Source organism: Rhinoderma darwinii, chromosome 1 (assembly GCF_050947455.1).
Source record: "Rhinoderma darwinii isolate aRhiDar2 chromosome 1, aRhiDar2.hap1, whole genome shotgun sequence".
NCBI classification, from domain to species: Eukaryota; Metazoa; Chordata; class Amphibia; order Anura; family Rhinodermatidae; genus Rhinoderma; species Rhinoderma darwinii.
The window spans coordinates 659,962,241-659,990,053 of NC_134687.1; the positions used below are offsets into that span (position 1 = coordinate 659,962,241).

At 43.2% G+C, this 27,813-nt stretch overlaps 1 protein-coding gene across 2 annotated transcripts in view; it reads left to right on the forward strand.

The window, feature by feature from the left end:
- Positions 1-6,607: 6,607 nt before the first annotated feature.
- The window catches only part of LOC142664365 (uncharacterized), a 196,449-nt gene continuing 175,243 nt past the window's right edge, over positions 6,608-27,813 (forward strand). The window contains exons 1-4 of one of the 2 annotated variants that reach the window (XM_075843434.1): positions 6,608-6,800; positions 9,766-9,863; positions 10,030-10,138; positions 25,256-26,828. In XM_075843434.1, coding sequence (XP_075699549.1) covers positions 6,716-6,800; positions 9,766-9,863; positions 10,030-10,138; positions 25,256-26,655 — 1,692 coding nt within the window. In that variant the 5' untranslated portion in view covers positions 6,608-6,715 and the 3' untranslated portion in view covers positions 26,656-26,828. Of the gene's footprint in view, positions 6,801-9,765; positions 9,864-10,029; positions 10,139-25,255; positions 26,829-27,813 lie in introns of those variants that run through there. The other variant, XM_075843425.1, reaches the window with a different exon arrangement.

Genomic DNA, 27,813 nt, shown 5'->3' on the forward strand with positions numbered 1-27,813 from the left:
ACACCGGAAATATAAACCCCCCACACCGCGCAATCACCGGAAATATAAACCCCCCTCACACTGCGCAATCACCGGAAATATAAACCCCCCTCACACTGCGCAATCACCGGAAATATAAAACCCCTCACACCGCGCAATCACCGGAAATATAAAACCCCTCACACCGCGCAATCACCGGAAATATAAAACACCTCGCAATCACCGGAAATATAAACCCCTCACACCGCGCAATCACCGGAAATATAAAACCCTCACACCGCGCAATCACCGGAAATATAAACCCCTCACACCGCGCAATCACCGGAAATATAAACCCCTCACACCACGCATTCACCGGAAATATAAACCCCCCACACCGGAAATATAAAACACCTCACACCGCGCAATCACCGGAAATATAAAACCCCTCACACCGCGCAATCACCGGAAATATAAAACCCCTCACACCGCGCAATTACCGGAAATATAAACCCCCTCACACCGCGCAATCACCGGAAATATAAAACCCCTCACACCGCACAATCACCGGAAATGTAAACCCCCTCACACCGCGCAATCACCGGAAATATAAAACCCCCCACACCGCGCAATCACCGGAAATATAAAACCCCCCACACCGCGCAATCACCGGAAATATAAACCCCCTCACACCGCGCAATCACCGGAAATATAAACCCCCTCACACCGCGCAATCACCGGAAATATAAACCCCTCACACCGCGCAATCACCGGAAATATAAACCCCCTCACACCGCGCAATCACTGAAAATATAAACCCCCTCACACCGCGCAATCACCGGAAATATAAACCCCCCCCCCACACCGCGCAATCACCGGAAATATAAACCCCTCACACCGCGCAATCACCGGAAATATAAACCCCTCACCCAATCACCGGAAATATAAACCCCTCACCCAATCACCGGAAATATAAACCCCTCACCCAATCACCGGAAATATAAACCCCTCACCCAATCACCGGAAATATAAACCCCTCACCCAATCACCGGAAATATAAACCCCTCACCCAATCACCGGAAATATAAACCCCTCACCCAATCACCGGAAATATAAACCCCTCACCCAATCACCGGAAATATAAACCCCTCACCAAATCACCGGAAATATAAACCCCTCACCCAATCACCGGAAATATAAACCCCTCACCCAATCACCGGAAATATAAACCCCCTCACACCGCGCAATCACCGGAAATATAAAACCCCCCACACCGCGCAATCACCGGAAATATAAAACCCCCCACACCGCGCAATCACCGGAAATATAAAACCCCTCACACCGCGCAATCACCGGAAATATAAAACCCTCCACACCGCACAATCACCGGAAATATAAAACCCCTCACACCGCGCAATCACTGGAAATATAAAACCCCTCACACCGCGCAATCACCGGAAATATAAAACCCTCACACCACACAATCACCGGAAATATAAAACCCCCCACACCGCGCAATCACCGGAAATATAAACTCCTCACACCGCGCAATCACCGGAAATATAAACCCCTCACACCGCGCAATCACCGGAAACATAAAACCCCTCACACCGCGCAATCACCGGAAATATAAACCCCCAGTCACACCGCGCAATCACCGGAAATATTAAACCCCCAGTCACACCGCGCAATCACCGGAAATATAAAACCCCTCACACCGCGCAATCACCGGAAATATAAAACACCTCACACCGCGCAATCACCGGAAATATAAACCCCTCACACCGCGCAATCACCGGAAATATAAACCCCTCACACCGCGCAATCACCGGAAATATAAAACTCCTCACACCGCGCAATCACCGCAAATATAAAACCCCCCACACCGCGCAATCACCGGAAATATAACCCCCCTCCCCCACACCGCGCAATCACCGGAAATATAAACCCCCCACACCGTGCAATCACCGGAAATATAAACCCCTCACACCGCGCAATCACCGGAAATATAAAACTCCTCACACCGCGCAATCACCGGAAATATAAAATGTCTCACAATGCGGCGACGCAGAACGGTTTTATTGTTTGAAAAACTCGTTCTTTCCTTGTAGAAGATAAATATATAAATTTGGTGTCGTCGTAATCGTATTGACCCGGAGAATAAAGTAAACGAGTCATTTTTACCGCATGGTAAACGCCACAAAAACGAAACACAAAAAACAACAGGTATCACTGCTTTTTCCGCTATTCCAGCCCACAATTGTTTTTTCTCTTTCCCAGTACATTATAGGAAGCATCGGACAAGTGATGATCTCCACCGGATAGGTCATCAGTATATGATTGTGGGGGTCTGACACCCGGACCCCGCACCGATCATCCGCTCCGGCTGCCTCCGGGCACCAGACGTCCATGCTGAAAGCAGATGCTCCGGTCACGGATATGTGGGAGATTAGGGCAGAGATGTATGGAGGGGACAGGTTATGGACTGGAGATTACGTGTGGGTAGGTATCGGGAGATTAGGGCAGAGATTTATGGAGGGAACACGTTGTGGACAGGAGATTACGTGTGGGTAGGTATCGGGAGATTTCGTCTGGGTATGTATCGGGAGGTTAGGGCAGAGATGTGTGGAGGGGACAGATTGTGGACAGGAGATTACGTGTGGGTAGGTATCGGGAGATTAGGACACAGATGTATGGAGGGGACATGTTGTGGACCGGAGATTACGTCTGGGTAGGTATCGGGAGGTTAGGGCAGAGTTTTATAGAGGGGACAGGTAGTAGACAGGATATTACATGTGGCTAGGTATCGGCAGATTAGGGCACAGATGTATGGAGGGGACAGGACGTTGACAGCGTTGCATGTCATTTTTAATATTTTTAACTTAATTTAGTAGGTAATGGGTGGCCAGTGACCGCAGAGGAGGAATGAGGGGAGAGGTAGATTTACCCTTGCAGCAGAGTTGAGAATGGGTAGGAGGGATGCAATAGTGTTAGATGGAAAGCCACAGAGGAGGATGGTGGATTAGTCTAGACGGTGGTAGATGATGAAGGTATATGTACTACCATTTATGTCTGCTCGAGGGTGAGGAAAGACTGACTTCTAGAGGGTTTATGAGGTGGAGGCAGCAAGAAGTGGGAAGTGCTTGGCTGTGCCATTTGAAATTAAGGGTTATACATATGCAGCGACCTGTGAGACGAGGAAAGGTGTGGAGCCATTAACTGTGATTGATAGTTCTGGTGAGGGGAGTGAGTGAAATGGGGTAAAGATGATTCAGTTTGCTCCATGTTGATCTCTAGGTAGCGGGAGGTGAAGGAGAAGATAACTGTTATACACTCTAGATAGCATGGAGGGAACATCAAGACCAGAGCGGTAAATTTGACCAAAAGTTTAGATGGAGAAGACTAAGGGTCATAGGACACTAACAGACAGAGGGTGGGACGACGAGGTGGTGTGCTAGTGTGAGATATTAATGTTTATTTGGTAAGGTATGAGGAGATCCAGGAGAGGGCCAAGTCTGTGATGTCAAGCGACTAGAGAATTTGTATCAGGAGGGTGTGGTCTACTGTGTCGTAGGTGGTGGACAGGTCTAGAAAGAGGAGCACAGAGTAATGTAGAAGCAGAGGACAGGTCTAGAAGGAGGAGCACAGAGTAATGTAGAAGCAGAAGACATGTCTAGAAGGAGGAGCACAGAGTAATGTAGAAGCAGAGGACATGTCTAGAAGGAGGAGCACAGAGTAATGTAGAAGCAGAGGACAGGTCTAGAAGGAGGAGCACAGAGTAATGTAGAAGCAGAGGACAGGTTTAGAAGGAGGAGCACAGAGTAATGTAGAAGCAGAGGACAGGTCTAGAAGGAGGAGCACAGAATAATGTAGAAGCAGAGGACAGGTTTAGATTGAGGAGCACAGAGTACTGTAGAAGGTGGAGGACATGTCTAGAAGGAGGAGCACAGAGTAATGTAGAAGCAGAGGACAGGTCTAGAAGGAGGAGCACAGAGTAATGTAGAAGCAGAGAAAAGGTCTAGAAGGAGGAGCACAGAATAATGTAGAAGCAGAGGACAGGTCTAGAAGGAGGAGCACAGAGTAATGTAGAAGCAGGGGACAGGTTTAGATTGAGGAGCACAGAGTAATGTAGAAGCAGAGGACATGTCTAGAAGGAGGAGCACAGAGTAATGTAGAAGCAGAGGACAGGTCTAGAAGGAGGAGCACAGAGTAATGTAGAAGCAGAGGACAGGTCTAGAAGGAGGATCACAGAGTAATGTAGAAGCAGAGGACAGGTCTAGAAGTAGGAGCACAGAGTAATGTAGAAGGCGGAGGACAGAGTAATGTAGAAGGAGGACAGGTCTAGAAGGAGGAGCACAGAGTAATGTAGAAGGCGGAGGACAGGTCACACTTTACAGAAGTCTCCTAAGTGATAAGATAATGCAGAGATCCTGCACACACAGCACAATACATGCTTCTTCCTCAGGGTATGTTCACACGTAGTCAACAAAAACGTCTGAAAATCCAGAGCTGTTTTCAAGGGAAAACAGACCCTGCTTTTCAGACGTTTTTTTAGCAACTCGCATTTTTCGCGGCGTTTTTTACGTCCGTTTTTGGAGCTGTTTTCATTGGAGTCTATGAGAAAACAGCTCCAAAAACGTCCAAAGAAGTGTCCTGCACTTCTTTTGACGAGGCTGTATTTTTACGCGTCGTCGTTTGACAGCTGTCAAACGACGACGCGTAAATAACAGGTCATCTGCACAGTACGTCGGCAAACCCATTCAAATGAATGGGCAGATGTTTGCCGACGTATTGTAGCCCTATTTTCAGACGTAAAACGAGGCAAAATACGCCTCGTATACGTCTGAAATTTGGCCGTGTGAACATACCCTCACACTTCACTGCGGGGACTTTCTATACGTACACACTGGTCAGCTGGGACCTTCCGTACATACACACTGGACGGCCACGACCTACCATTCGAACACACTGGGCGGCCGGTTTCCATGAACCGTGGTTAGTTTCTGTCATTCAGATGTGAACAGAGTTACTATCCGGTAAAACAATCTACAAGGAAGAGGGGAATACAGTAATAAATACGAATTGTAGATGTCTCTGGGGTAACTTCTAATATCTGTAAAAACTTATATTAGGGGTGTATTAATTCATAAAGGACATCTGTCACATTGACCACCCGTCTGATCTGTTGGCAGCATATTATATAGCAGGAGGACCTGAGCAGATTGTGTCTCTCCATTCACTTCTATAGGAGTTACAGGAACCACCTAACAAGGCCACCCAGAGGTGGAGCCGCATCTATGAGACATTTCCGGCATATCCTGTGGAGAAATGTCCATGTTGGGAATACCCCTTTATTCCATGTGGTGACGGCTCTGAGAAGATGTTTCTCTCCATGATGAATAAGTGAGGTTCTGTATGTCACACATGATGTTGTCCCCTGTATGATTTCCATCTTCTCCTCTCTTCATAAAGACGTCTACTAGATCCACCAGTTCCTCCAGTTTTCTCATCTTCTCCTCCACAACGCTCCTTCTCCTGAGTGACCCACCAAGGATGGACAAGGACAGGAATGAGATGAGCAGAAGAATATTAGACTTCACCTTGGAGATCATCTACCTGTTGAGCGGAGAGGTAAACTTTTCTACATTATAGAACAAGTCCCACATAGGGAAGGGACAATACATAATAGGAAGAATCCAGTGTCCTGTATAACAGCGTCCAGACCTTCCAAGTGACGTTAAGAAGCCACCAGCAGAAAAGCTGAAGATCAGCCACCAATATGGTCAGTTATGTGTCATGTCACCAATGCAGCAATAGTAATGTAGAGCAATGAGAATGACCAGGAACCAGGAGGATCAGGATGACCTCTATATAGAAACATAGAAGATGACGGCAGGAGGAGAGCACATGGTCCATTTAGTTTTGTCCTCGTTCTATTTTCTCAATGTCCTTATGTAGGCGAGGTCTCCAGTATTACAGATGTGGGGTCACTAGAGCTCTATACAGCGGGGTTACAATCTCCCTCTTTCTACTGAGGGGGGAATACTGTGTTCAGTTCTCTAAGGCTATGTTCACACGGAGTATTTTGCCGAGTTTTTTTACGCGGAAACCGCGTCGCAAAAACGGCCCGAAAATGCCACCCATTGATTTCAATGGGAGGCGTCGGCGGCTTTTTCCCGCGAGCAGTAAAACTGCCTCGCGGGAAAAAGGAGCGACATGCCCTATCTTCGGGCACTTCTGCCTCTGACCTTCCATTGACTTCAATGGGAGGCAGAGAGAGCGTATTTTGCGGTGTTTTATGCCCGCGGCGCTCAATGGCCGCGGGCGAAAAACTCAGCGAAAATCGGCGTGCAGGGAGAGGTAAATCTGCCTCAAACTTCCAAACAGAATTTTGAGGCAGATATTCCTCCTGCAAAATACTCCATGTGAACATAGCCTAAGTGTCTCTCTCCATACACAGGAGTACACAATAGTGAAGAAGACATCGGGTGACTGTACGACTCCCATCATCCAGGAGTCAGGAGGATGGAGCAGTAGTCAAAGCCCCATCACAGAGCCTCCCCCTCACTCCCGGATACATGAGAAGAAGATCTTAGAACTGATCTACAAGATGACTGAGCTGCTGACTGGAGAGGTGACACTGCTGGGAATGCTGGGAAATTCTACAGTAACAGCACTGGAGGTGTCTGGGTGATGACTGTATCATTGTGTGTGTCAGGTTCCTATAAGGTGTCAGGATGTCACTGTCTATTTCTCCATGGAGGAGTGGGAGTATCTAGAAGGACACAAGGATCTGTACGAGGAGGTCATGATGGAGGACTACCGGCCGCACACATCACAGGGTGAGAAGAGACAGAGATATATATATATATATATATATTGGCCATTACTGGGGGCACAGGCTGGACTGGCGGCCATGTTGAAGTCTTAATATCATCATGTTCAGTACATATACACGTGTGTACAATGACATGTAATGTAGGAGCTCCACTATTTCTGCTCTTTTCACATCACGTTAGATCCTTATGTTTCCTGTATTTGTCCAATAAATCCAGAGCGCTCCATTCACCAGACAGATTTTGTCTTTGTCACAAATGAAGTCCAGAGCAGCACACTGTACGAGCGCAGTAAAGCGAGGTGCACCGTCCTCGGCTTCATGTGTGTAATGTTCATGCTCTCATTCCCGCCGGACTCCTCTCCTGGACTCCTCTCAGTAACTTGTAACTTCTTTTGCTGAAACGGAGGGTTTGGACGTTGGCAGGTTTGGAACACTAAACTCCATCTACATAACGACATGCTGGGGGTTCAGCAGCTCCAAACCTACTGACAGGTTCCCTTCTAAATGCTGCCAGCACTCCTAGAGAGAGCCTGTGAGTCCTGCATCCCCCGCCCACTCAGAATGATTGACAGGTTCCCTTCTATATGCTGCCAGGAAGGACTCCTAGAGAAAGCCTGTCAGTCCTGCATCCCCCGCCCACTCAGAATGATTGACAGGTTTTCCTTTGTGGTTCTGCTGATACAATCTGAGGATGTGACAGACGTTTCTGATGGGGCCGATGCCTGAGCTCCAAACACACGTTCCTTGCTTTACCTCCTGTCCGTGCAGAACATGTAAGGAGCAATGATGGAAGGGGTTAATATCAGCCCCCCACAGACATTGAGATCAGCTGCTGGAAATCTGTGATGTGGGGGCCATTACTTTACACATCTGGGCACATTTGTGGGGAGGAACAACACAATCATATTCTGTGACATGCCGCTCATCTGTGGTGTGGAGGATGGGCAGTCGTACCAGGTGTATGTTACTGCCGGTCATCACTCTCCACCAGTGTGCTAAGCTGGTCATACACATTAGATGTATGTCGCCCGGACCTGCTGACTTTCTAATGTATATGGCGACCTCCCAACTCTCCCCGGACGTCAGATGTCCGGAGAGAGAAGGATCGGGCTGTGGAAATTCAACATGCCGGATCCTTTTGTTAGTAGATAAGTCACTATCAGAGGAGTTTGGCAGCGACTTTCCCCTATTGAAGACACATACACACCCGACCGAGCGTTCATGTACATGGAGGAGGGGAGGAACGATGGTTCACCTGACATCTAGAGTGTATGACCGGCTTTAGACTAGTAGATCACAAACGAAGAACTTCTGCAGGTCTCCGATAATGGCTGCAAATCATTTAAGAAAAAATAGTGTCCTCAAGACTCATATAAAGGGATTAGTAAAGGGTAGAGACTAAAAACTAACTTTAATAATCACCATTTAAGAAGGTTTATATAGACTCCTAAAACAGACCGAAAACAAGAGAAGTTACCGATCGTTACAACCTTCCCATACATTCTGTGTTATATAGTTACTAAGGATGGAAAAAGTCACAAGTGCACCAAGTCCAACCTATAATCCGACCGTGTCGATCCAGAGGAAGATAAAAACCCCCATGAGGTGGATGACAATTGTCTCATTAGGGGAAAACTCCTCCCCCGACCCCAAATCTGGAAATCACAATAAATCTCTGGATCACCGTCCCATCTCCAGAATCTAGTACCATAACTTGTAATATTAAAGAGAACCTTCGGTTATACTGACATTATATAGAAAACTATTATACAGCCGGAGTGTGCCGATAATCGTCTTTCTACATGACGTGTATTATCATCGGCACACTCCGGCAGTATAATAGTTTTCTATATAATGTCAGTATAACCGTGTAAACACTGCGGAACTTCTGACCGGGTTTTCTGTGTGGAGATTCCGCAGCATTTTCACAGGAGATGTTGACATGTTGTAGATTGAGAATCTGCACCGCACTTCTTTTCTGCGTGTTTTTTCCGCAGCGTGTGGATGAGATTTGTTGAAATCTCATCCTCATTGCTGCTACTGTAACACGCTGCAGATTTTCCCGCAATGAAATACTTTGTAGAAAATCTACAGCTTATCCGCCCCGTGTGCACATGCCCTTAAAGTGGCACGTCCGATTTCAGAAATGATCCTCTCTTAAATAGGCTGTAGATTCCACTCCTGGAGCAGTCCCTGGCATCACTGTCCCTGTCCATATATGGACTGAGACTTCAGGGGCTCCCTCTAGGAACACAATTCCCGGACAAAAATGATAGCAATAGTCTGGCAAGGGATTCCGCTCCTAGAGGGAGCTTCAGTGGCGCTGTTTACAGGGGTGTGTGGTACTTTCTACAGGGGGGTTAAGGTGCTATTTGCTGGGGTTTGGCATCTAAGATTGCTGAAACTAAGGGGGAGATGTTCTTGCACTTCTGGAGAGAGCCGGCAGACATGAAAGTGCAGCGCTGCACACACTAAATTCTGTTCCATTCTGCCAACGTTTATATATGTGCCAACTGCCCGGGGCATCAGCAGTTGGAACGTATATAGCCATATGGCTGTCGTGAAGGGGTTAATAATAATGTATAGACAATATTGCCTACAGAGGTGTACACAGGCTGTAAGAGGCTAATAATCAAGTAACACCCAGACAGTGTTTTTTTGGTTGTAGGGAACTCTCGATATAGAGGCGCCCTGTGTCCCGCCTCTTTCATGTGTATCCACAGGACGCAGATGCAGTTAAATACTATGGCGGAGCAGGGAGCCGTTAGCGCCCCGCCATTCACTCTGGTAGGTCACAGTCTACTTTAGGCCTGCGGCTTACAAAGTGCAGGAACATCGACACAGGTAGTGAGGACCTCAACCTTGTAATTCCGGCTCTGATCAGTAAACATAGAAGTGTAGAGAGAAGTGTCTGATATATAGACACATATACAGTAGTCATGTATTCAGTCACTGTGTGTTTCCTACAGATGGATCCAGTAGGAGAAATCCACCAGACAGATGTCCCAGTCCTCTGTATTCCCAGGACTGTCCAGAGGAAAATCACAATGTCCCAGAGAATCATCAGGTAGATGAAGCTGAGCCCTATACCAGATCTATATAGGGGGGTGTGGAGCTTTATGGTCCTGCGGTCATAGACGTGGTCATAGATTTTGGTGGTTTCTTATGTTGATCTGTTAGATTCTTCGCACTCTCTGCTGTATTGTACTGAATTGTTACATATGTGATATCAGGGAGAAGATCTGACTAATAATAAAGCGGAGGATGAAGAGGAGCGGGTGAGGGGCGATACACCGTGTAACAGTGAAGTGGAGGAGGAAATTCCAGGAGGTGTTACCACAGGTCAGTAATAATGAATTTAGAAAGTGAATTGGGAGGTTTCTTTTTAGTTAAACAGTAAGTGTATAAATGATTAAACATTGTTCTAATTTTTTACATTTTTTCACGAGTCAGGAAATATTATAAATTAGATTCTAATTTATAAAATTTCCCAGTACTGGTCACTAGATGGAGCAATTCCCAAAATTGCAGCATTGGCATGTGGTAAAGCAACCCCATTGCTTTATGCTGCAAAATTTGAGAAAACACACTCGCTCTAGTGAGCTCTCAGAATCGCCCCTCCCTTATCCTGGCTAGTGCCGGGAGAAAGGAGGGGATTGAACGTTCAAACCTCCTACACTGTGTGTCGCCATTTTTTGAGCTAATACACAGTGTAGTAGGTTTACATACAGTAGTAATCACACACTAAAACACGTACATACACAGAAATAACTTACCTGCTCCTGCTGCCGCCGCTCCCTCCGGTCCGTCCGCTCCAAGTGCTTGCTTCTAATCACATGTCCGGAAGCCGAGACCGGAAGTAGTCAGTAGTGCTGGGAAGATTGGGAGCGCGCCTGAGGTGTGCTGGGAAGATTGGGAGCGCGCCTGAGGTGTGCTGGGAAGATTGGGAGCGCGCCTGAGGTGTGCTGGGAAGATTGGGAGCGCGCCTGAGGTGTGCTGGGAAGATTTGGAGCGCGCCTGAGGTGCGCTGGGAAGATTGGGAGCGCGCCTGAGGTGTGCTGGGAAGATTGGGAGCGCGCCTGAGGTGTGCTGGGAAGTTTGGGAGCGCGCCTGAGGTGTGCTGGGAAGATTGGGAGCGCGCCTGCGGTGTGCTGGGAAGATTGGGAGCGCGCCTGCGGTGTGCTGGGAAGATTGGGAGCGCGCCTGAGGTGTGCTGGGAAGATTGGGAGCGCGCCTGAGGTGTGCTGGGAAGATTGGGAGCGCGCCTGAGGTGTGCTGGGAAGATTGAGAGCGCGCCTGAGGTGTGCTGGGAAGATTGGGAGCGCGCCTGCGGTGTGCTGGGAAGATTGGGAGCGCGCCTGCGGTGTGCTGGGAAGATTGGGAGCGCGCCTGAGGTGTGCTGGGAAGATTGGGAGCGCGCCTGAGGTGTGCTGGGAAGATTGGGAGCGCGCCTGAGGTGTGCTGGGAAGATTGGGAGCGCGCCTGAGGTGTGCTGGGAAGATTGGTGGTGCAGGACACAGCCCCTGCTATCCAGGGGGTTTAAAAGTGCAGGGCAGCAGAAAAATCTTTGTTTTAATGTCCTTTTATTTTTCTAGGACGTTACAAGGCTTATAAGTTTAGCAGCAATTTCTCACATTTTCAAAAAAAATTCAAAAGCCTGTGTTTTTTTTTAGGGACCAGTTCAGTTCTGAAGTGGCTTTGAGGGGGCCTATATATTAGAACTCCCCATAAATCACCCCATTTAAAATCTGCACCCCTAAAAGTATTCAAAACAGCAGGTTTTTAACCATTTAGGCGTTTCACAGGAATGACAGCAAAGTGAAGGTGACATTTCAAAATTGTATTTTGTTTTTAAATTGAATTTTAGTGCTTTTTTGGTTTTTGGGGCTTTCTTTTTATTCGATTATATTTTAGGCACTATGTCAGGTTTAAAGAGGTCTTGTGGTGCCAAAACATAGGAAACCCCCAAAATACACCATTTTGGAAACTACACCCCACAAGAAATTAAGACATTAGATTTTATTAGAATTGGGCAGTGAAAATGAAAAATATTTTTTCTTCCTAATAAGCCGTAGTTTTAGCTCAAATTGTTCATTTCCACAAGGAATAAAAGGAGAAAAAGAACCTCAACGTTCGTAAAGCAATTTCTCCCGAGTACGACAACACCCCATATGTGCTCATAAACTGCTGTTTGGGCAGACTGTAGGGCTTAGAAAGGAAGGCGCGCCATTTGGATTTTGGAATGTAGATTTTGCTGGATTGGTTTCTTGGCGCCATGTCATATTTGCAGAGCCCCTGTAGTACCAGTACAGTGGCAGTGGAAGCCCCCCAAAAGTGACTCCATTTGGGATACTACACCCCTTGAGGAATTAATCTAGGGGTACAGTGAGAATTTTGACCCCAAAGGTTATTTTTGCTGAATTAATTAGTATTAAGATTATAGTTTTAGATCAGTTTTTGGAGCGTGGATTTTGCTTGGTAGTGCCCTTTTTGGGACTTTTTCTCCTTTGTAATTTGGAAAATTTTGCAGGAAAAGTGTTGCCCTGATATAATACGGGCGCCCTCGCTACCGGTAGATGTACTATGGCCCTCCCCTTCCTGGTCCTCAAATACTAGGGCCTTGATAACCACTTCTAGAAACTGAAGGAAAGTTCCCCTCCGACCTGCACATCACAATGTTTTTTCAGCACCGCCTTACTAGTGCCATAACTTTTTGTTTTTTCTATTCACGTAACCGTATCAGGGCCTTTTTGTGCGGGACGATCTGTAGTTTTTATTGGTTCCATTTTCTGGGAGGCTAGGGACCAAAAAACTATTTTCCTTATTTATTTATTTTTCTTTATGGTGTTTCCCGTGCAGTATAAATGACGTTAAATGTATTTGGCGGGTCAGTACGTTTACGGCGTTACCAAATTGATATAGTTTTTTATGTTTTGCTACAGGAAGGAATGTTCCTCCACATCAAGCTGTTTTTTACTCTACGCATCTCTAGAGCCATAACTTTTATTTTTCGGTTGTTATAGAGGTTTGAGGGCTTGTTTTGCGGGACAAGATGTAGATTTTATTGGTACCATTTTCGGTCACAATCAACTTTTTGATCACTTTTTATTAACATTTTTTGCCAGAGGAAATGTATCAAAAACATTATGGAATCTTTTGTTTTAGTTTTTTTCCAGCATTCACCGTGCGCCATAAATTACATGTTAACTTTATTCTGCGGGGTCGATACGATTACGGCAATACCAACGGTGTGTATATATATATAGTTTTTTTTTAAGTATTCCAGCTTTTGCACAATAAAATCACTTTCTAAAAAGAAACAAAAAAAAAACATTTGTTTTCTGTGCCGCCATATTCTAAGATCCATAACTTTTTTTTTATTTTTGCGTCGACAAAGCTGTGTCAGGGCATTTTTTTTGCAGGACTGGCTGACATTTATATTGGTTCTATTTTGGTGTAAATATGAGTTTTTCGTCAATATTTAGGAGGAGATGTGACTTACAAACAACGATTCTGGTGTTATATTTTTCATATTATTTTTTTTTTTTGTTGTGCGTTCACCGTGTGGGATAAATTACATAATAGTTTTATAATTTGGGTATAGTTTTTGTTAAACAGTTAGTGTATAAATGATTAAACATTGTTCTAATGTTTTTTAATTTTTTCACGAGTCAGGAAATATTATAAATTAGATTCTAATTTATAATATTTCCCAGTGCTGGTCACTAGAGGGAGCAATTCCCAAAATTGCAGCATTGGCATGTGGTAAAGCAACCACATTGCTTTATGCTGCAAAATTTGAGAAGACACACTCGCTCTAGCGTCCTCAGACAATCCCCCCTCCCTTATCCTGGCTAGTGCCAGGAGAAAAGAGGGGATTGAACGTTCAAAAACTCCTACACTGTGTGTTGCCATTTTTTGAGCTAACACACAGTGTAGTAGGTTTACATACAGTAGTAATCACACAGTAAAACACGAAGAAACACAGACATAACTTACCTGCTCCTGCCGCCGCCGGTCCGTCTGCTCCCTCCGCTCCTAGTGCTTGCTTCAGAACACAGTCCGGAAGCCGCGACCAGAAGTAGTAATCTTACTGTCCGGCCGCGGCTTCCGGTCCACATGAAAATGGCGCCGAACGTCGCTCGGCCGAAGACCTTCAATTTGGACTGTGTGGGAGCGGCGCATGCGCCGTTCCCACACAGACGGCGTACAGCATAGTGAATGGAACGGCTCCCGTTCGCATTCTCTATGGGGATGGATGTGCCGTATTCCATGTCTGTATGTGTCGTTAATCGACACATACAGAGATGGAAAAAAAAAATGGCAGCCCCCATAGACAAGAAAAAGTTAAAAAATAAAAAAAAAGCAAAACCCAAACACACAAATAAATAAAACATTTTTTAATGAAACACTAAAAGCAAATTTATATTAAAAAAAAAAATTTCCGTGACACTCGTCAGTACCAATTTATGTATTTTTTTATTTTTTTTTACAATTATGGGAATAAAGGCAATTTTGGGTTTTCAACTTGAAACTTTTTTTTTTATACAACATATATTTTATTTATTTTTTATTACATTTTCACTTTCAACAAGGAGAAAAAAAAAATAAACACATTTGCACTCCGTAATCCATTCCAATAACACCAATTCCATACATTGTCAGCAAGTTGGCGTACAATCATGATGAATTACCGTAAAAACACATCAGAAAAAACAGACAAAACCAAATTTTACAGCTGTAATGTAATAAGTTTAGAGAGAACCACTGTATTACCTTCTTCAAAACCATGTAAAACCTATACCAGAGAGTGTGCCCACCCGTACAGAGACCGCGGTGCCGTCCCACAAACCATCAGGTCATCCTAAACCCCAGTAAAAATTATACAGGACTATTCAAAAATACAGAACGTCAAAATCAGAGGATGGGAAAGTGAACATGTAGCCTCAAAAATACCCCCCGAAGACACCAGCACCCATGTCACGGGGGAAGGGGGGGAGCCTCGGACTACCTGTATTCAGACCATAAAGCCCAATGCACGCAAAATCTGTTAAACGTATTTAGATGTACAGCTACCATCTTCTCCATAACATAAGCAAATTGCACTAAATTATGTGTATTCATTATCAGGACACTTCTGAATCTTTTCTGTGAGATTTGCAGCAAGGGAAACGAATTCTCGTTTACCTCCGTAATCTCGCGAGATTTCGTTTCCCTTGCTGGAAATCTCAAAGAAAAGAGTCAGAAGTGTCAGGATTCTGAATACACATGACGTCCAGGCTGGAGGTCATGTATATTCATTATCAGGGCACTTGATTAACGTTAATCTCTGTTTATGTGGCTGCACATCGCTGCTGTGTAATGGAGATGAGTTTAAGCAGCGGACTAACGCCGCGTAAAAATCACGCACATTTCTACACGGCCCCATAGACTAATATAGGTCTGTTACACGGACGTATATCCCGTTCGTCTGAATAAGCCCTTAGTATTATTTTTTATGTTTTTTTTTACTTTTTTTTTTTTTTTCATTCCCCCCACGCAGGGAACTTGAACTAGCGATCACTTGCTCTGTATACTGCAACACTAATGTATAGCAGTATGTCATTATTTTTACAGGCCTCTGACAGGACTTATTGGGAGTACAGAAATGGCAAACCTGGGCATCTTCATTAGGCCCCCAGGCTGCCATGACAACGATCAGCTTTATGCAATCACGTTGCGGGAGGACCGATGAGGTTTTTGAGCCGGCCGGCCCCTTTTTCTAATGCCTTAGATGCTGCAGTCGCAATTGACTACGGCATCTAAGGGGCTAAACGGGCGGAATCAAATGATCTTTGATTCTACCCGTTGCAGTAAGGTGTCGGCTGTATTACACAGCCGACACCTGTTAATTATGGATCGTGCTCTGCCCGTGAGCGAGCTCCATACTTCCCTTTAACTCTTTTTACATACATGTAGGTGACAATGCGTTAGTGCAGGGGTTTATGTGTAATTTTTTCTTCATTTTTGTTTTGTTTTTTAACTTTTATTTTTATGGCCTTTCCATCAGAAAAGACATTTGGGGAACTTTTATTATTTCATTTTATTTTTTTTACGCTATACTTTTCCTCTGTAGCTGGCACTTTACAGCAGGGGAGATCAGCCGTGTTATAGTGACTATTGTCACTGATAGGGCTGTGCTGGGTCTAGTTAGATACAGCAGCAGCCTCCTATCGGCATCTCGGCGATCATGTGACTAGTCAATCACTCAGGCAGCAAACTTAAACCTGCAGCATATGTACACAGTGGGCAGTCCTGAACCGGTTAAACATCATTTTAGGAGTAAATCGAAATGAAAAAACACTTACATTTTGGTTATTTCCTTTGTACTTTGTCATTTATTTGGTTCTTCCATTACAAATCTTCGCTTTAATCTACTATACACTAAATCGCTTATTGGAACTTGTCTTCTATAAATGGACACTAACTTATCAAACAACTTGTGGTAATCTAATAGTATTCCTGATATATATCAACTTTGTAATTTACTTACTGTTATAGTTTAGCATTTATCCATGAAAATTTTATGTGAAGTTAGTGCCACTAGGTGAGAGACACACGGGCGCTGCTGCTTATAGAAGTCTATGGAGAGGGTAGGGGAAGCAGAAGGATGGAGCAGGAGCACAAAGTCACAGATGCTGTTGTCAATAAAAGTCTTTGAACAGGAGAGGGGGAGCAGAAGCAGAGAGAGTAGACATAGGCTGCTGGTAAGAGTGACGGTATGTTCACACGGCAGCCTCCGTTATGGCTGAAACGACGGAGCTGTTTTCTAGAGAAAACAGCTCCAGTATTTCAGACGTAATGGCAAGTGCAGGCGCTTTTCGATGCGTCCATTACGGACGTAATTGGAGCTGTTTTTCCATTGTGTCAATGGAAAATGGCTCCAATTACGTCTCAAGAAGTGACAGGCACCTCTTTGACGTGGGCGTCTTTTTTTACGCGCCGTCTTTGACAGCGGCGCGTAAAATAAAAATGACCGTCGGCACAGTACATCGTAAAACCCATTCAAATGAATGGGCAGATGTTTGCCGACGCATTGGAGCCGTATTTTCGGATGTAATTCGGGGTTAAAACGCCCGAATTGCGTCCGTAAATAGGGTGTGTGAACCCAGCCTTATATGTCACCTCTGTGATGGATTTTCCGCTGCACTGATCCTTACTGCTGTATAATATCCATGCTGCTGCAGCTTCTAAGGGTGTGATACAGAGAGATACTGGACCAGGATGGCTCTCTGCTCTGTGTGCAGTGTATAGAAGACATGATAGCAGTTAGGCTCCACCCACTACATCAGGGAAAACTGAGAATTAAAGATAAAGCCTGCAGAAGGAAAACTGCTAAAAGAATGCCAGGTACAAGTCATGTAATGGCCAGAAATAGTGTTATTCCTCCTGTACACACATATGACATATTATTCTGAAAAGTCATCTAAAAATTAGGTATGCTTTAAAGGGAATGTGTCGCTATAACTGTATTTTTATTTTTTGGGTTAAACAGTTAGTGTATAAGTGATTAAACATTGTCCTAATTTTTTTTAATTTTTTCACGAGTCAGGAAATATTATAAATTAGATTCTAATTTATAACATTTCCCAGTGCTGGTCACTAGATGGAGCAATTCCCAAAATTGCAGCATTGGCATGTGGTAAAGCAACCACATTGCTTTATGCTGCAAAATTTGATAAGACACACTCGCTCTATCGTCCTCAAACAATCCCCCCTACTTTATCCTGGCTAGTGCCAGGAGAAAGGAGGGGATTGAATGTTCAAACCTCCTACACTGTGTGTCGCCATTTTTTGAGCGAATACACCGTGTAGTAGGCTTACATAGAGTCCTAATCACACAGTAAAACACGAACAGACATAACTTACCTGCTCCTGCCGCCGGCGCTCCCTCCGGTCCGTCCGCTCCCTCCGCTCCTAGTTCTGGTCCACAAGAAAATGGCGCCGGATGTTGCTCGGCCGAAGACCTTCCATTTGGACTGTGTGGGAGCGGCGCATGCGCCGTTCGCATTCACTATGGGGCTGTATGTGCCGTATTCCATGTCTGTATGTGTTGTTAAAGGGAATGTGTTGCCAGAAAAACATGTTTTTTTTTAAAAAAAATTAAACATTTAGTGTGTGGGTGATTAAACATGGTTCAAATTTTTTTTCTTTTTTTCACGAGTCAGGAAATAGTCAGGAAATATTATAAATTAATTCTAATTTATAATACTACCCATTTTTGGTCACTAGATGGAGCTAGTTCCCAAAATTGCAGCATTGCAACATTGGGTTAAAAGCCCTCGCTCTAGTGAGCTCTCAACATCCCCCCCTCCTTTATCCTGGCTAGTGCCGGGATAAACGAGGGGTTTGAAAGGTTTAACCTCCTACACTGTGTGTCGCCATTTTTTGAGGTAACCCACAGTGTAGTAGGTTTACATACAGTAGTAAACACACACAAACACTAACATACATTGAAATCTCTTACCTGCTCCTGCCGCCGCGGCTCCCTCCGGCCCGTCCGCTCCCTTTGCTGCCGCTGTTCCATGTGCACAAGTCCGGAAGCCGCGACCGGAAGTAGTAATATTACTGTCCGGCCGCGACTTCCGGTCCACAGGAAAATGGCGCCGGACGGCGCCAATTTCGAATAGGACTGTGTGGGAGTGGCGCATGCGCAGTTCCCACACAGACGCCGTACACGGCAGTCAATGGGACGGGAGCCGTTCGCAGTCCCTATGGGACTGTGGCTGCCGTACTCCATGTCTGTGTGTGTCGTTAATCGACACACACAGAAATGGAACAAAAAATGGCAGCCCCCATAGGGAAGAAAAAAGTGTAAAAATAAGAAACAGTAAAACACAAACACACAAATGAAAATAAACGTTTTTATTAAAGCACTAACATCTTTAACATATAAAAAAATTATTTGTGATGACACTGTTCCTTTAATCGACACATACAGAGATGAAAAAAAAAAGTGGCAGCCCCCATAGACAAGAAAAAGTTCGGAAAAAAAAAAAAAGTAAAACCCACACAAATAAAACATTTTTTAATAAAACACTAAAAGCAAATTGATATAAAAAAAATATTTTTCGCGACACCCTTCCTGTACACAGCTGGGGTCGGAAAATATTCGGACCCCAGCTGTTTAACCCTTTGATTACCGCTGTCCGTGACCGCGGCATGATCAAAGGGAATTCCCCTCTTTGATTGCATCACCGGGATTCCGGTGATGCGATCAAACACCGGGGAATCCCTCTGCTGTCAGCCCTGGGGACCTACAAAGGACCCCAGGGCTGTCTGTTCTGTTTGTCTGCTGTTCGGGCACACTATGTTCTGCCCGATCAGCAGCCTGTGTCATAGTGACACAGTGTAATGTATTCGCGTACAGGAGTATGCTAATACATTACAAGTAAAAAAGAAAAGTTACAAATAAAGTTATCCCTTGATGGGATTAAAAAAAAAGTAACAAAACAAATAAAAAAAAGTCCCAAAAAGAGGCTTTATTTTGCATCAAATACATTTTATTGTCCCGTACACTAAATAAAAACAAAAAACCTACACATATTGGGTATCTACACGACCGTAATAACCTGAAGAATTAATCTAATGGGTTATTTAGCGTGAAACGTGAACGGGATAAAAAAGAAACAAAACTATTCTGAGAATAGCTTTTTCCTATATTCACGGCGTAAAAAATTATTTTTTACCCCCGAACTGTGGGGAAAAAAAAATACAATTTCTCTCGCAAAAAACAAGGCCTCATACAGCCACGTCAATGAAAAAATAAAAAAGTTATGGCTGCTGAAACGCAGAGAGGCAAAAACAGAAAAATTGAGCTGGTCATTAAGGTCTTTTCAGGCCCGGTCATTAAGGGGTTAAAGATGTGGTTTTTATATTGGATTAAAACAAACAGATCCATGATTATTAGGAAGAACCTATATTTTAACCAGTTGCTGACTGCCCATAGATTATAAATGTCCTGGTGGTCCACACCTATCTCTGCAGGGACGTTTTAAAACATCCTGCTGAGTTTCCTCCTCTCCGACTCTCCCACTCCATCACAGTTAAATATATCACTTTGTTTTATTACACAACGTCGAAGCCCTATATGTTCTGAGAAAAACAAGACCAAATAAATATAGGTTGGCAGAGGAACAGAACAACAATTTTCTATTAAATTGTCACATGACTAAAATTTCAATGAGGCCACTTCATTTCATTAGGTTCACATTATCAGTACTTGATAGGACCCTCTTTCCCCTTAGAACAGCCTGAATTCTTAGTGGAATGATATTACTATGTACTGGAAACCTTTATTACAGATTCTGATTATTAACTTCACTCTGTCTATTCCACTGCATCCCACAGATGTTCTATAAAATTGAGATCCGGTGACTGTTCAGCCATTTGGATATGCAGACCTCATTATCATGTCCGTGAATTCAGCCTGAGATTTGTGATTTGTCTCATGACACATTATCTTGTTAAATGTAGACTGCGGGCAATATTAGACTGTCTGTAACAATATTAAATTAAGATTGTGTATGCCTCATTAGTATTTAACCCCTAGGCGCACGAGGACGCAACTGTACGTCCATGCGGCCAGTGTCTTAAGGCACAGGGACGTACAGTTACTGCGAAGTTCCCGTTTCACACTGTCGGCGACAGTGTGCACCGGGAACCGGGAGGCCCGCTGTCGCTGACAGCTGACACTCCACTGTATGCCGATCAGCGGCTTATTTCCACTGATATCGGCAATTAACCCCTTGATTGCAGTGATTGATTGCAATCACCGCATTCAGGGGTTTCTAGCTCATCGGCAGACCTCACGATGAAATCGTGAGGTTTGCAGATGGCTAGCATGGCGATCGGAGGCCAAGTAATGGCCTCCGTGTCTGCCATGTACGGAAGCCAATCAGGATCAGCCTCCTGATAAACTTCCTGTCAGAGTGACAGGACGTCACTGCCGTTCGCGATTCACACTGTCGATGTCAGTGTCTGTGACAGTGTTGGCGACAGTGTGCATCGGGAATCGGGAGGTCAGCTGTCCCTGACAGCTGACACTCCACTAGTTGACGATCAGCGGCTCATTGCCGCTGATTTCGGAAATTAACCCGTTACATGCGGGGCTCGATTGCGATCCCCGCATGTACAGGGTTTGTAGCACATCAGCAGCCCCATGCAATTGTGGGGGCTGCTGATGCTTGTGATGTCACCCGGGGGCCAGACAACGGTCCCCGGGTCTGCCATCTATGCAAGCCTATGAGGATCAGCTTCTAGCTGGTCCTCGTAGACTTAGGGTATGTTCACACGACAGCGTCCGTAACGGCTGAAATTACGGGGATGTTTTCAGGAGAAAACATCCCCGTAATTTCAGCCGTAACGGCATGTGCAGGCGTTTGAACGCTGCGTCCATTACCGACGTAATTGGCGCTGCTTTTCATTGGAGTGAATGGAATAACTGCTCCAATTACGTCCCAAGAAGTGACAGGACACTTCTTTGGCGCGGGCGTGTATTTACGCGCCGTCTTTTGACAGCGACGCGTAAATATACGCCTCGTGTGAACAGACAAACGTCAGCCCACTGCTTTCAATGGGCAGATGTTTGCCAACGCTATTGAGGCGCATTTTTGGACGTAATTCGGGGGTTAAAACGCCCGATTTACGTCCGTAAATAGTGTGTGTGAACATACCCTAACTGTCAGAGTGACTGTGACGTCCCACTGACAGTTGGAATACGTTACACTACCTAGGTAGTGTAATGTATTCTAGCAGCGATCAGAGCTGTAGGTAAAAAAAGTAAGTGTAAAAAAATAAAAGTCAAAAATGGTTTACAAAAGTGTAAAAATAAAAGATTTTTTTTTCCTATAATAAGTCTCTTATTATAGGAGAAAAATGAAACCGTTAAAAAACCGTACACATAATTTGGTATCACCACATTCGTAACGACCCAATCTGTAACACTATAATGTTATTTTTACCGCACGGTGAACGCCGCAAAAAAAACAAACGAAAAACTTTGCCAGAATCACTATTTTTTTGGTCACCACCCCTCCCAAAATATAGAAATAAAAAGTGATCAAAAAGTCGCATGTACCCGAAAATAGTACCAATAAAAACGACAACCCGTCACACAAAAAACAAGCCATGACACCGCTTTTTTGACTGAAAAATAAAAAAGTTACGGCTCTCAGAATATGGTGACACAGAAAATAAATTTTATAAAGAAGTGATTTTATTGTGCAAATGCTGCAAAACATAAAAAAAATCTATATACATATGGTATCGCCGTAATCGTACCGACCCGCAGAATAAAGTACAATTGTCATGTATAGCGTGTTGTGAACGCCGTAAGAAATAAAGAATTTAAAACGCCAAAATCACTGTTTTTTGGCCACCAAAGCTCTAAATAAAATGTAATAAAAAGTGATCAAAAATTTGCATATACTAAAAAATGGTAGCAATAAAAACTACAGCTCGTCCTGCCAAAAATAAGCCCTCACACCGCTCAATTCATGGAAAAATAAAAAAGTTATGGCGTTTGGAAGGCGGGGAGTGAACTAAACTAAAATGGAAAAGCAAAAAAGGATCAGTCCTGCAAAGGTTAATTAATTTCTATTAACCCCTTAATTACCGCCGATAAGCCTTTTCACGGCGGTCATTAGTGGGCTTTATTCTACAGCGCCGCCATTCTACGGTGCTGCTGTAGAATAAAGTAAACAGAGCAGGGAGCCGTCAAATCTCCCTGCTCTCGGCTGCCAGAGGCAGCTGAGGGCTGGGGGCGTCCCTGCTCTGCCGGGTGAGATCGATATTAGTATCGATCTCACCCGTTTAACCCTTCAGATGCGGTGCACAATAGCGTGCACCGCATCTGAATGGTTTTGGAGAGAGGGAGGGAGCTCCCTCTCCCACCGACACCCGGCGATAAAATCGCCGAGTGTCTGTGTCTTCTATGGCAGCCGGGGGTCTAATAAAGACCCCCAGGTCTGCCTGGAGCGAATGCCTGCTAGATCATGCCAGAGGCATGACCTAGCAGATGCCTGTCCGTTTTAAACGGACAGGCAGTAATACACTGCAATGCAAAAGTATTGCAGTGTATTATAATAGCGATCGGAGGATATTGAAGTCCCCTAGTGGGACTAGTAAAAAAGTTTAATAAAGTTAATAAAAAAAAAAAAAAGTGAAAAAAAAAAATGAAAAACCCACTTTTTCCCCTTACAAAATGCTTTACTATTAAAAAAAACTACAATAAAGCAAAAAAGTTACACATATTTGGTATTACCGCGTCCGTAACGACCCCGACTATAAAGCTGTTATATTATTTAACCCGCACTGTGAACGCCGTAAAAAATAAAATAAAAAACAATGGAAAAATTGCTGTTTTCTGTTAATCCTGACTTAAAAAAAATGTGATAAAAAGTGATCAAAAAGTCGCATCTACTCTCAAATGGTACCAATAAAAACTGCAAGTCGTCCCACAAAAAACAAGACCTTATACAGCTATGCCGACGCAAAAATAAAAAAGTTACAGCTCTTCGAATGTGACAATGGAAAAATTTAAAAAATGGCTTGGACATTAGGGCCAGAATGCAAGCAGGGGAAAGGGGTTAAAAAAATAAATTACCACCACATGTGGGGTATTGTCACACTCGGGAGAGATTGCGCTACAAATTTAGGGTGACTTTTTCTCCTTTATGCCTTGTGAAAATGAAAAAATTAAACTTTTTAGTGGACAAAAATGTTTATATTCATTTTCAAGGCCTAATTCTACTAAATTCTGCAAAAGACCTGTGTGGTATAAATGCTTACTATACCCCTAGAGAAATTCCTTGAGGGGTCTAGTTTCCAAAATGGTCACTTTTGGGGGTTTCCACTATTTTGTTCCCTCCAGGGGGTTGCAATCGCGACATGGCACTGAAAATCAATCCAGCAAAATCTGTGCTCCAAAATCCAAATGGCGCTCCCTCCCTTCTGAGCGCTGCCGTGGGTCCAAACAGCAGTTTATTACCACATATATTTCCGTAATCGGGAGAAGATGCTTTACAAATGTTGGGTTGAATTTTCTTCTTTATTCCTTGTAAATATTAAAAATGTCTGTTATTTCAGAAAAAAAGTAGATTTTCATTTTCACAGACTAACTACAATAAATATTTCAAAATACCTGTGGGGTCAAAGTGCCTACTATACCCCTAGATAAATTCCTTGAGGGGTCTAATTTCCAAAATGGGGTCACTTTTGGGGAGTTTACACTGTTTTGGCACCACAAGACCTCTTCAAACTCGACATGGTGCCTAAAATATAATCTAAATCTAAGCAGGCCCCAAAATCCACTAGGTGCTTCTTTGCTTCTGAGGCCGGTGTTTCTGTCCATTAGGACACTAGGGCCACATGTGGGATATTCCTAAAAACTGCAGGACCTGGGCAATAAATATTGAGTTGCATTTCTCTGGTAAAACCTTCTGTGTTACACAATTTTTTTTTTATTACAAATTAATTTCGGCAAAAAAAGGAGAAATTTGTACATTTCCCCTCTACTTTGCTTTATTTCCTGTGAAATGCCTAAAGGGTTAAAATACTTTCTGAATGCTGTTTTGAATACTTTGAGGGGTGCAGTTTTTAAAATGGGGTAATTTATTGGGGTATTCTAATATATAAGGCCCTCAAAACCACTTCTGAACTGGCCCCTGTAAAAATAGCCTTTTGAAAATTTCTTGAAAATGTGAGAAATTGCTGCTAAAGTTCTACGCCTTGTAACGTCCTAGAAAAATATAAGGATGTTCAAAAAACGATGTAAATATAAAGTACACATATGGGAAATGGTAACTAGTGACTATTTTGTGTGGTATTACTATCGGTTTTACAAGCAGATACATTTAAATTTAGAAAAATGCACATTTTTGCAAATTTTCTCTACATTTTGGTGTTTTTCACAAATAAATATTGAATTTATCGACCAAATTTTTCCACTATCATAAAGTAAAATATGTCACGAGTAAACAATCTCAGAATCGCTTGGATAGGTAAAAGCATTCTGGAGTTATTACCACATAAAGTGACATGTCAGATTTGAAAAAATCGGCTGTGCCACAAGGCCAAAACAGGCTGCGTCCTAAAGGGGTTAAACAGCTAAATGTGTTAGCAGAAAACAGGCTTCATTGCCAGACAAGGTTCTGCTTTTCAAAAAAGAAAACTTTATTAAGTCAAGCTTTGTGTAATAAATTAATAGTGGAGGACTGAGTGGATTTATTTTAAAGTGTTATACAAAGCGTTATAATGCTGGAATGGAGACAAAAGGCTTGGCTTAAACTTCTTCCTGCTTGATCCACTTCTGACTTTGACTCAAAACACTAGATGTGTGTTTCCAGCCTAAAACGAATGTTACAAATTTGTCAACTTTTCTATTGTGATACAAAATCACAATTTTTTTAATCCTAACAGAAAATCCCAGTAAGAACTCTGAGGGAAACTTCACGTTATTTCTAAATGATAAAGTAGAAGATGAAGATATGATGCAGCAGTCTTCAGGAGAAAACCTTGTTAGACATACGAGAAGACACACAGGAGAGAAGCCGTATTCATGTTCAGAATGTGGGAAATGTTTTACACGTAAGCCAAGTCTTATTGTACATAAGAGAATTCACACAGGAGAGAAGCCTTATTCATGTTCAGAATGTGGGAAATGTTTTACATATAAATCAAGTCTAGTTGCACATGAGAGAAGTCACACAGGAGAGAAGCCGTATTCATGTTCAGAATGTGGGAAATGTTTTACAGATAAATCATATCTAGTTACACATGAGAGAAGTCACACAGGAGAGAAGCCGTATTCATGTTCAGAATGTGGGAAATGTTTTACAGATAAATCATATCTAGTTACACATGAGAGAAGTCACACAGGAGAGAAGCCGTATTCATGTTCAGAATGTGGGAAATGTTTTACATGTAAACCAAGTCTTATTGTACATAAGAGAAGACACACAGGAGAGAAGCCATATTCATGTTCAGAATGTGGAAAATGTTTTACATATAAATCATATCTAGTTACACATGAGAGAAGTCACACAGGAGAGAAGCCGTATTCATGTTCAGAATGTGGGAAATGTTTTACAAATAAATCAAGTCTAGTTACACATGAGAGAAGTCACACAGGAGAGAAGCCGTATTCATGTTCAGAATGTGGGAAATGTTTTACATGTAAACCAAGTCTTATTGTACATAAGAGAAGTCACACAGGAGAGAAGCCTTATTCATGTTCAGAATGTGGGAAAAGTTTTACATATAAATCAAATCTTGTTACACATGAGAGAAGTCACACAGGAGAGAAGCCGTATTCATGTTCAGAATGTGGGAAATGTTTTACACGTAAACCAAGTATTATTGTACATAAGAATGGTCACAAAGGAGAGAAGCCGTATTCGTGGTCAAAATGTGTGAGGTGTTTTACAGATAAATCATTTCTTGTTACACATGAGAGAAGTCACAAAGGAGAGAAGCCATATTCATGTTCAGAATGTGGGAAATGTTTTACACGTAAACCAAGTCTTATTGTACATAAGAGAATACACACAGGAGAGAAGCCTTATTCATGTTCAGAATGTGGGAAATGTTTTACATATAAATCAGGACTTATTAGACATGAGAGAAGTCACACAGGAGAGAAGCCGTATTCATGTCCAGAATGTGGGAAATGTTTTACAGATAAATCAGGACTTATTAGACATAAGAGAAGTCACACAGGAGAGAAATTATATTCGTGTTCAGAATGTGGGAAATGTTTTACTACTAAAGGCATTCTTAGGGCTCACCTGAGAAACCATACAGGGGAGAAGCAATTTTGATGTTCTAGATGTGGAAGATGTTTTACAAAGAAACTTACATTTTGGAACTCTGTAGAGAATTCACATGGAGTAGAAACCATAATCTCGTTTAGAATGTGGGAAAACCTATAAGAGCAAAATCGTTAAACTGTTAGTGTATAAATGATTAAACATTGTTCTAATTTTTTTAATTTTTTCATGAGTCAGGAAATATAAATTAGATTCTAATTTATAACATTTCCCTGTGCTGGTCACTAGAGGGAGCAATTCCCAAAATTGGCATGTGGTAAAGCAACCACATTGATTTATGCTGCAAAATTTTATAAGACACACTCGCTCTATCGTCCTCAAACAATCCCCCCTCCTTTATCTTGGCTAGTGCCAGGAGAAAGGAGGGGATTGAATGTTCAAACCTCCTACACTGTCGCCATTTTTGGAGCGAATACACAGACATAACTTACCTGCTTCTGCCGCCGCCGCTCAATCCGGTACATCTGCTCCCTCCGCTCATAGTGCTTGCTTCAGAACACATGTCCGGAAGCCGCGACCGGAAGTAGTAATCTTACTGTCCGGCCGTGGCTTCCGGTCGCTCGGCCAAAGACCTTCCATTTGGACCTTCCCACACAGACGGCGTACACCATAGTGAATGCAAACGGCTCCCGTTCGCATTCTCTATGGGGATGGATGTGCCGTATTCCATGTCTGTATGTGTCGTTAATCGACACATACAGAGATGAAAAAAAAATGGCAGCCCCCATACAGAAGAAAAAGTTAGAAAATAAAAAAAAGTCAAACACAAATAAATATTTTTTTTAAAATTTTTTTCTTTATCAAGGATTTTTAATTTTGAAAATATAAAAAACATAACAGCATACACATTGTTTCATAAATTTGCAAAATTCGCATGCAGTGCAATATAACTACTTCAATATTGCATACAATATACAGATACATAGAAACAGCAGTAGGAGGTAGCCTCCTAATCAGTAAGCAGAAGCTAAATAAGAATGCAATGAGAATAATAGTATCATAAGTGCAGCAGAAGTAGTGCATTATTTAGGGAAACCAGTCCCCACAGTTGGATAAGAATTGTCGCATATAAGTGCACACTATACTTTAGACTAACACAGACAGAAGACAACAAGGGGAAACACATACGGACATAGCACGCAAAAAGTA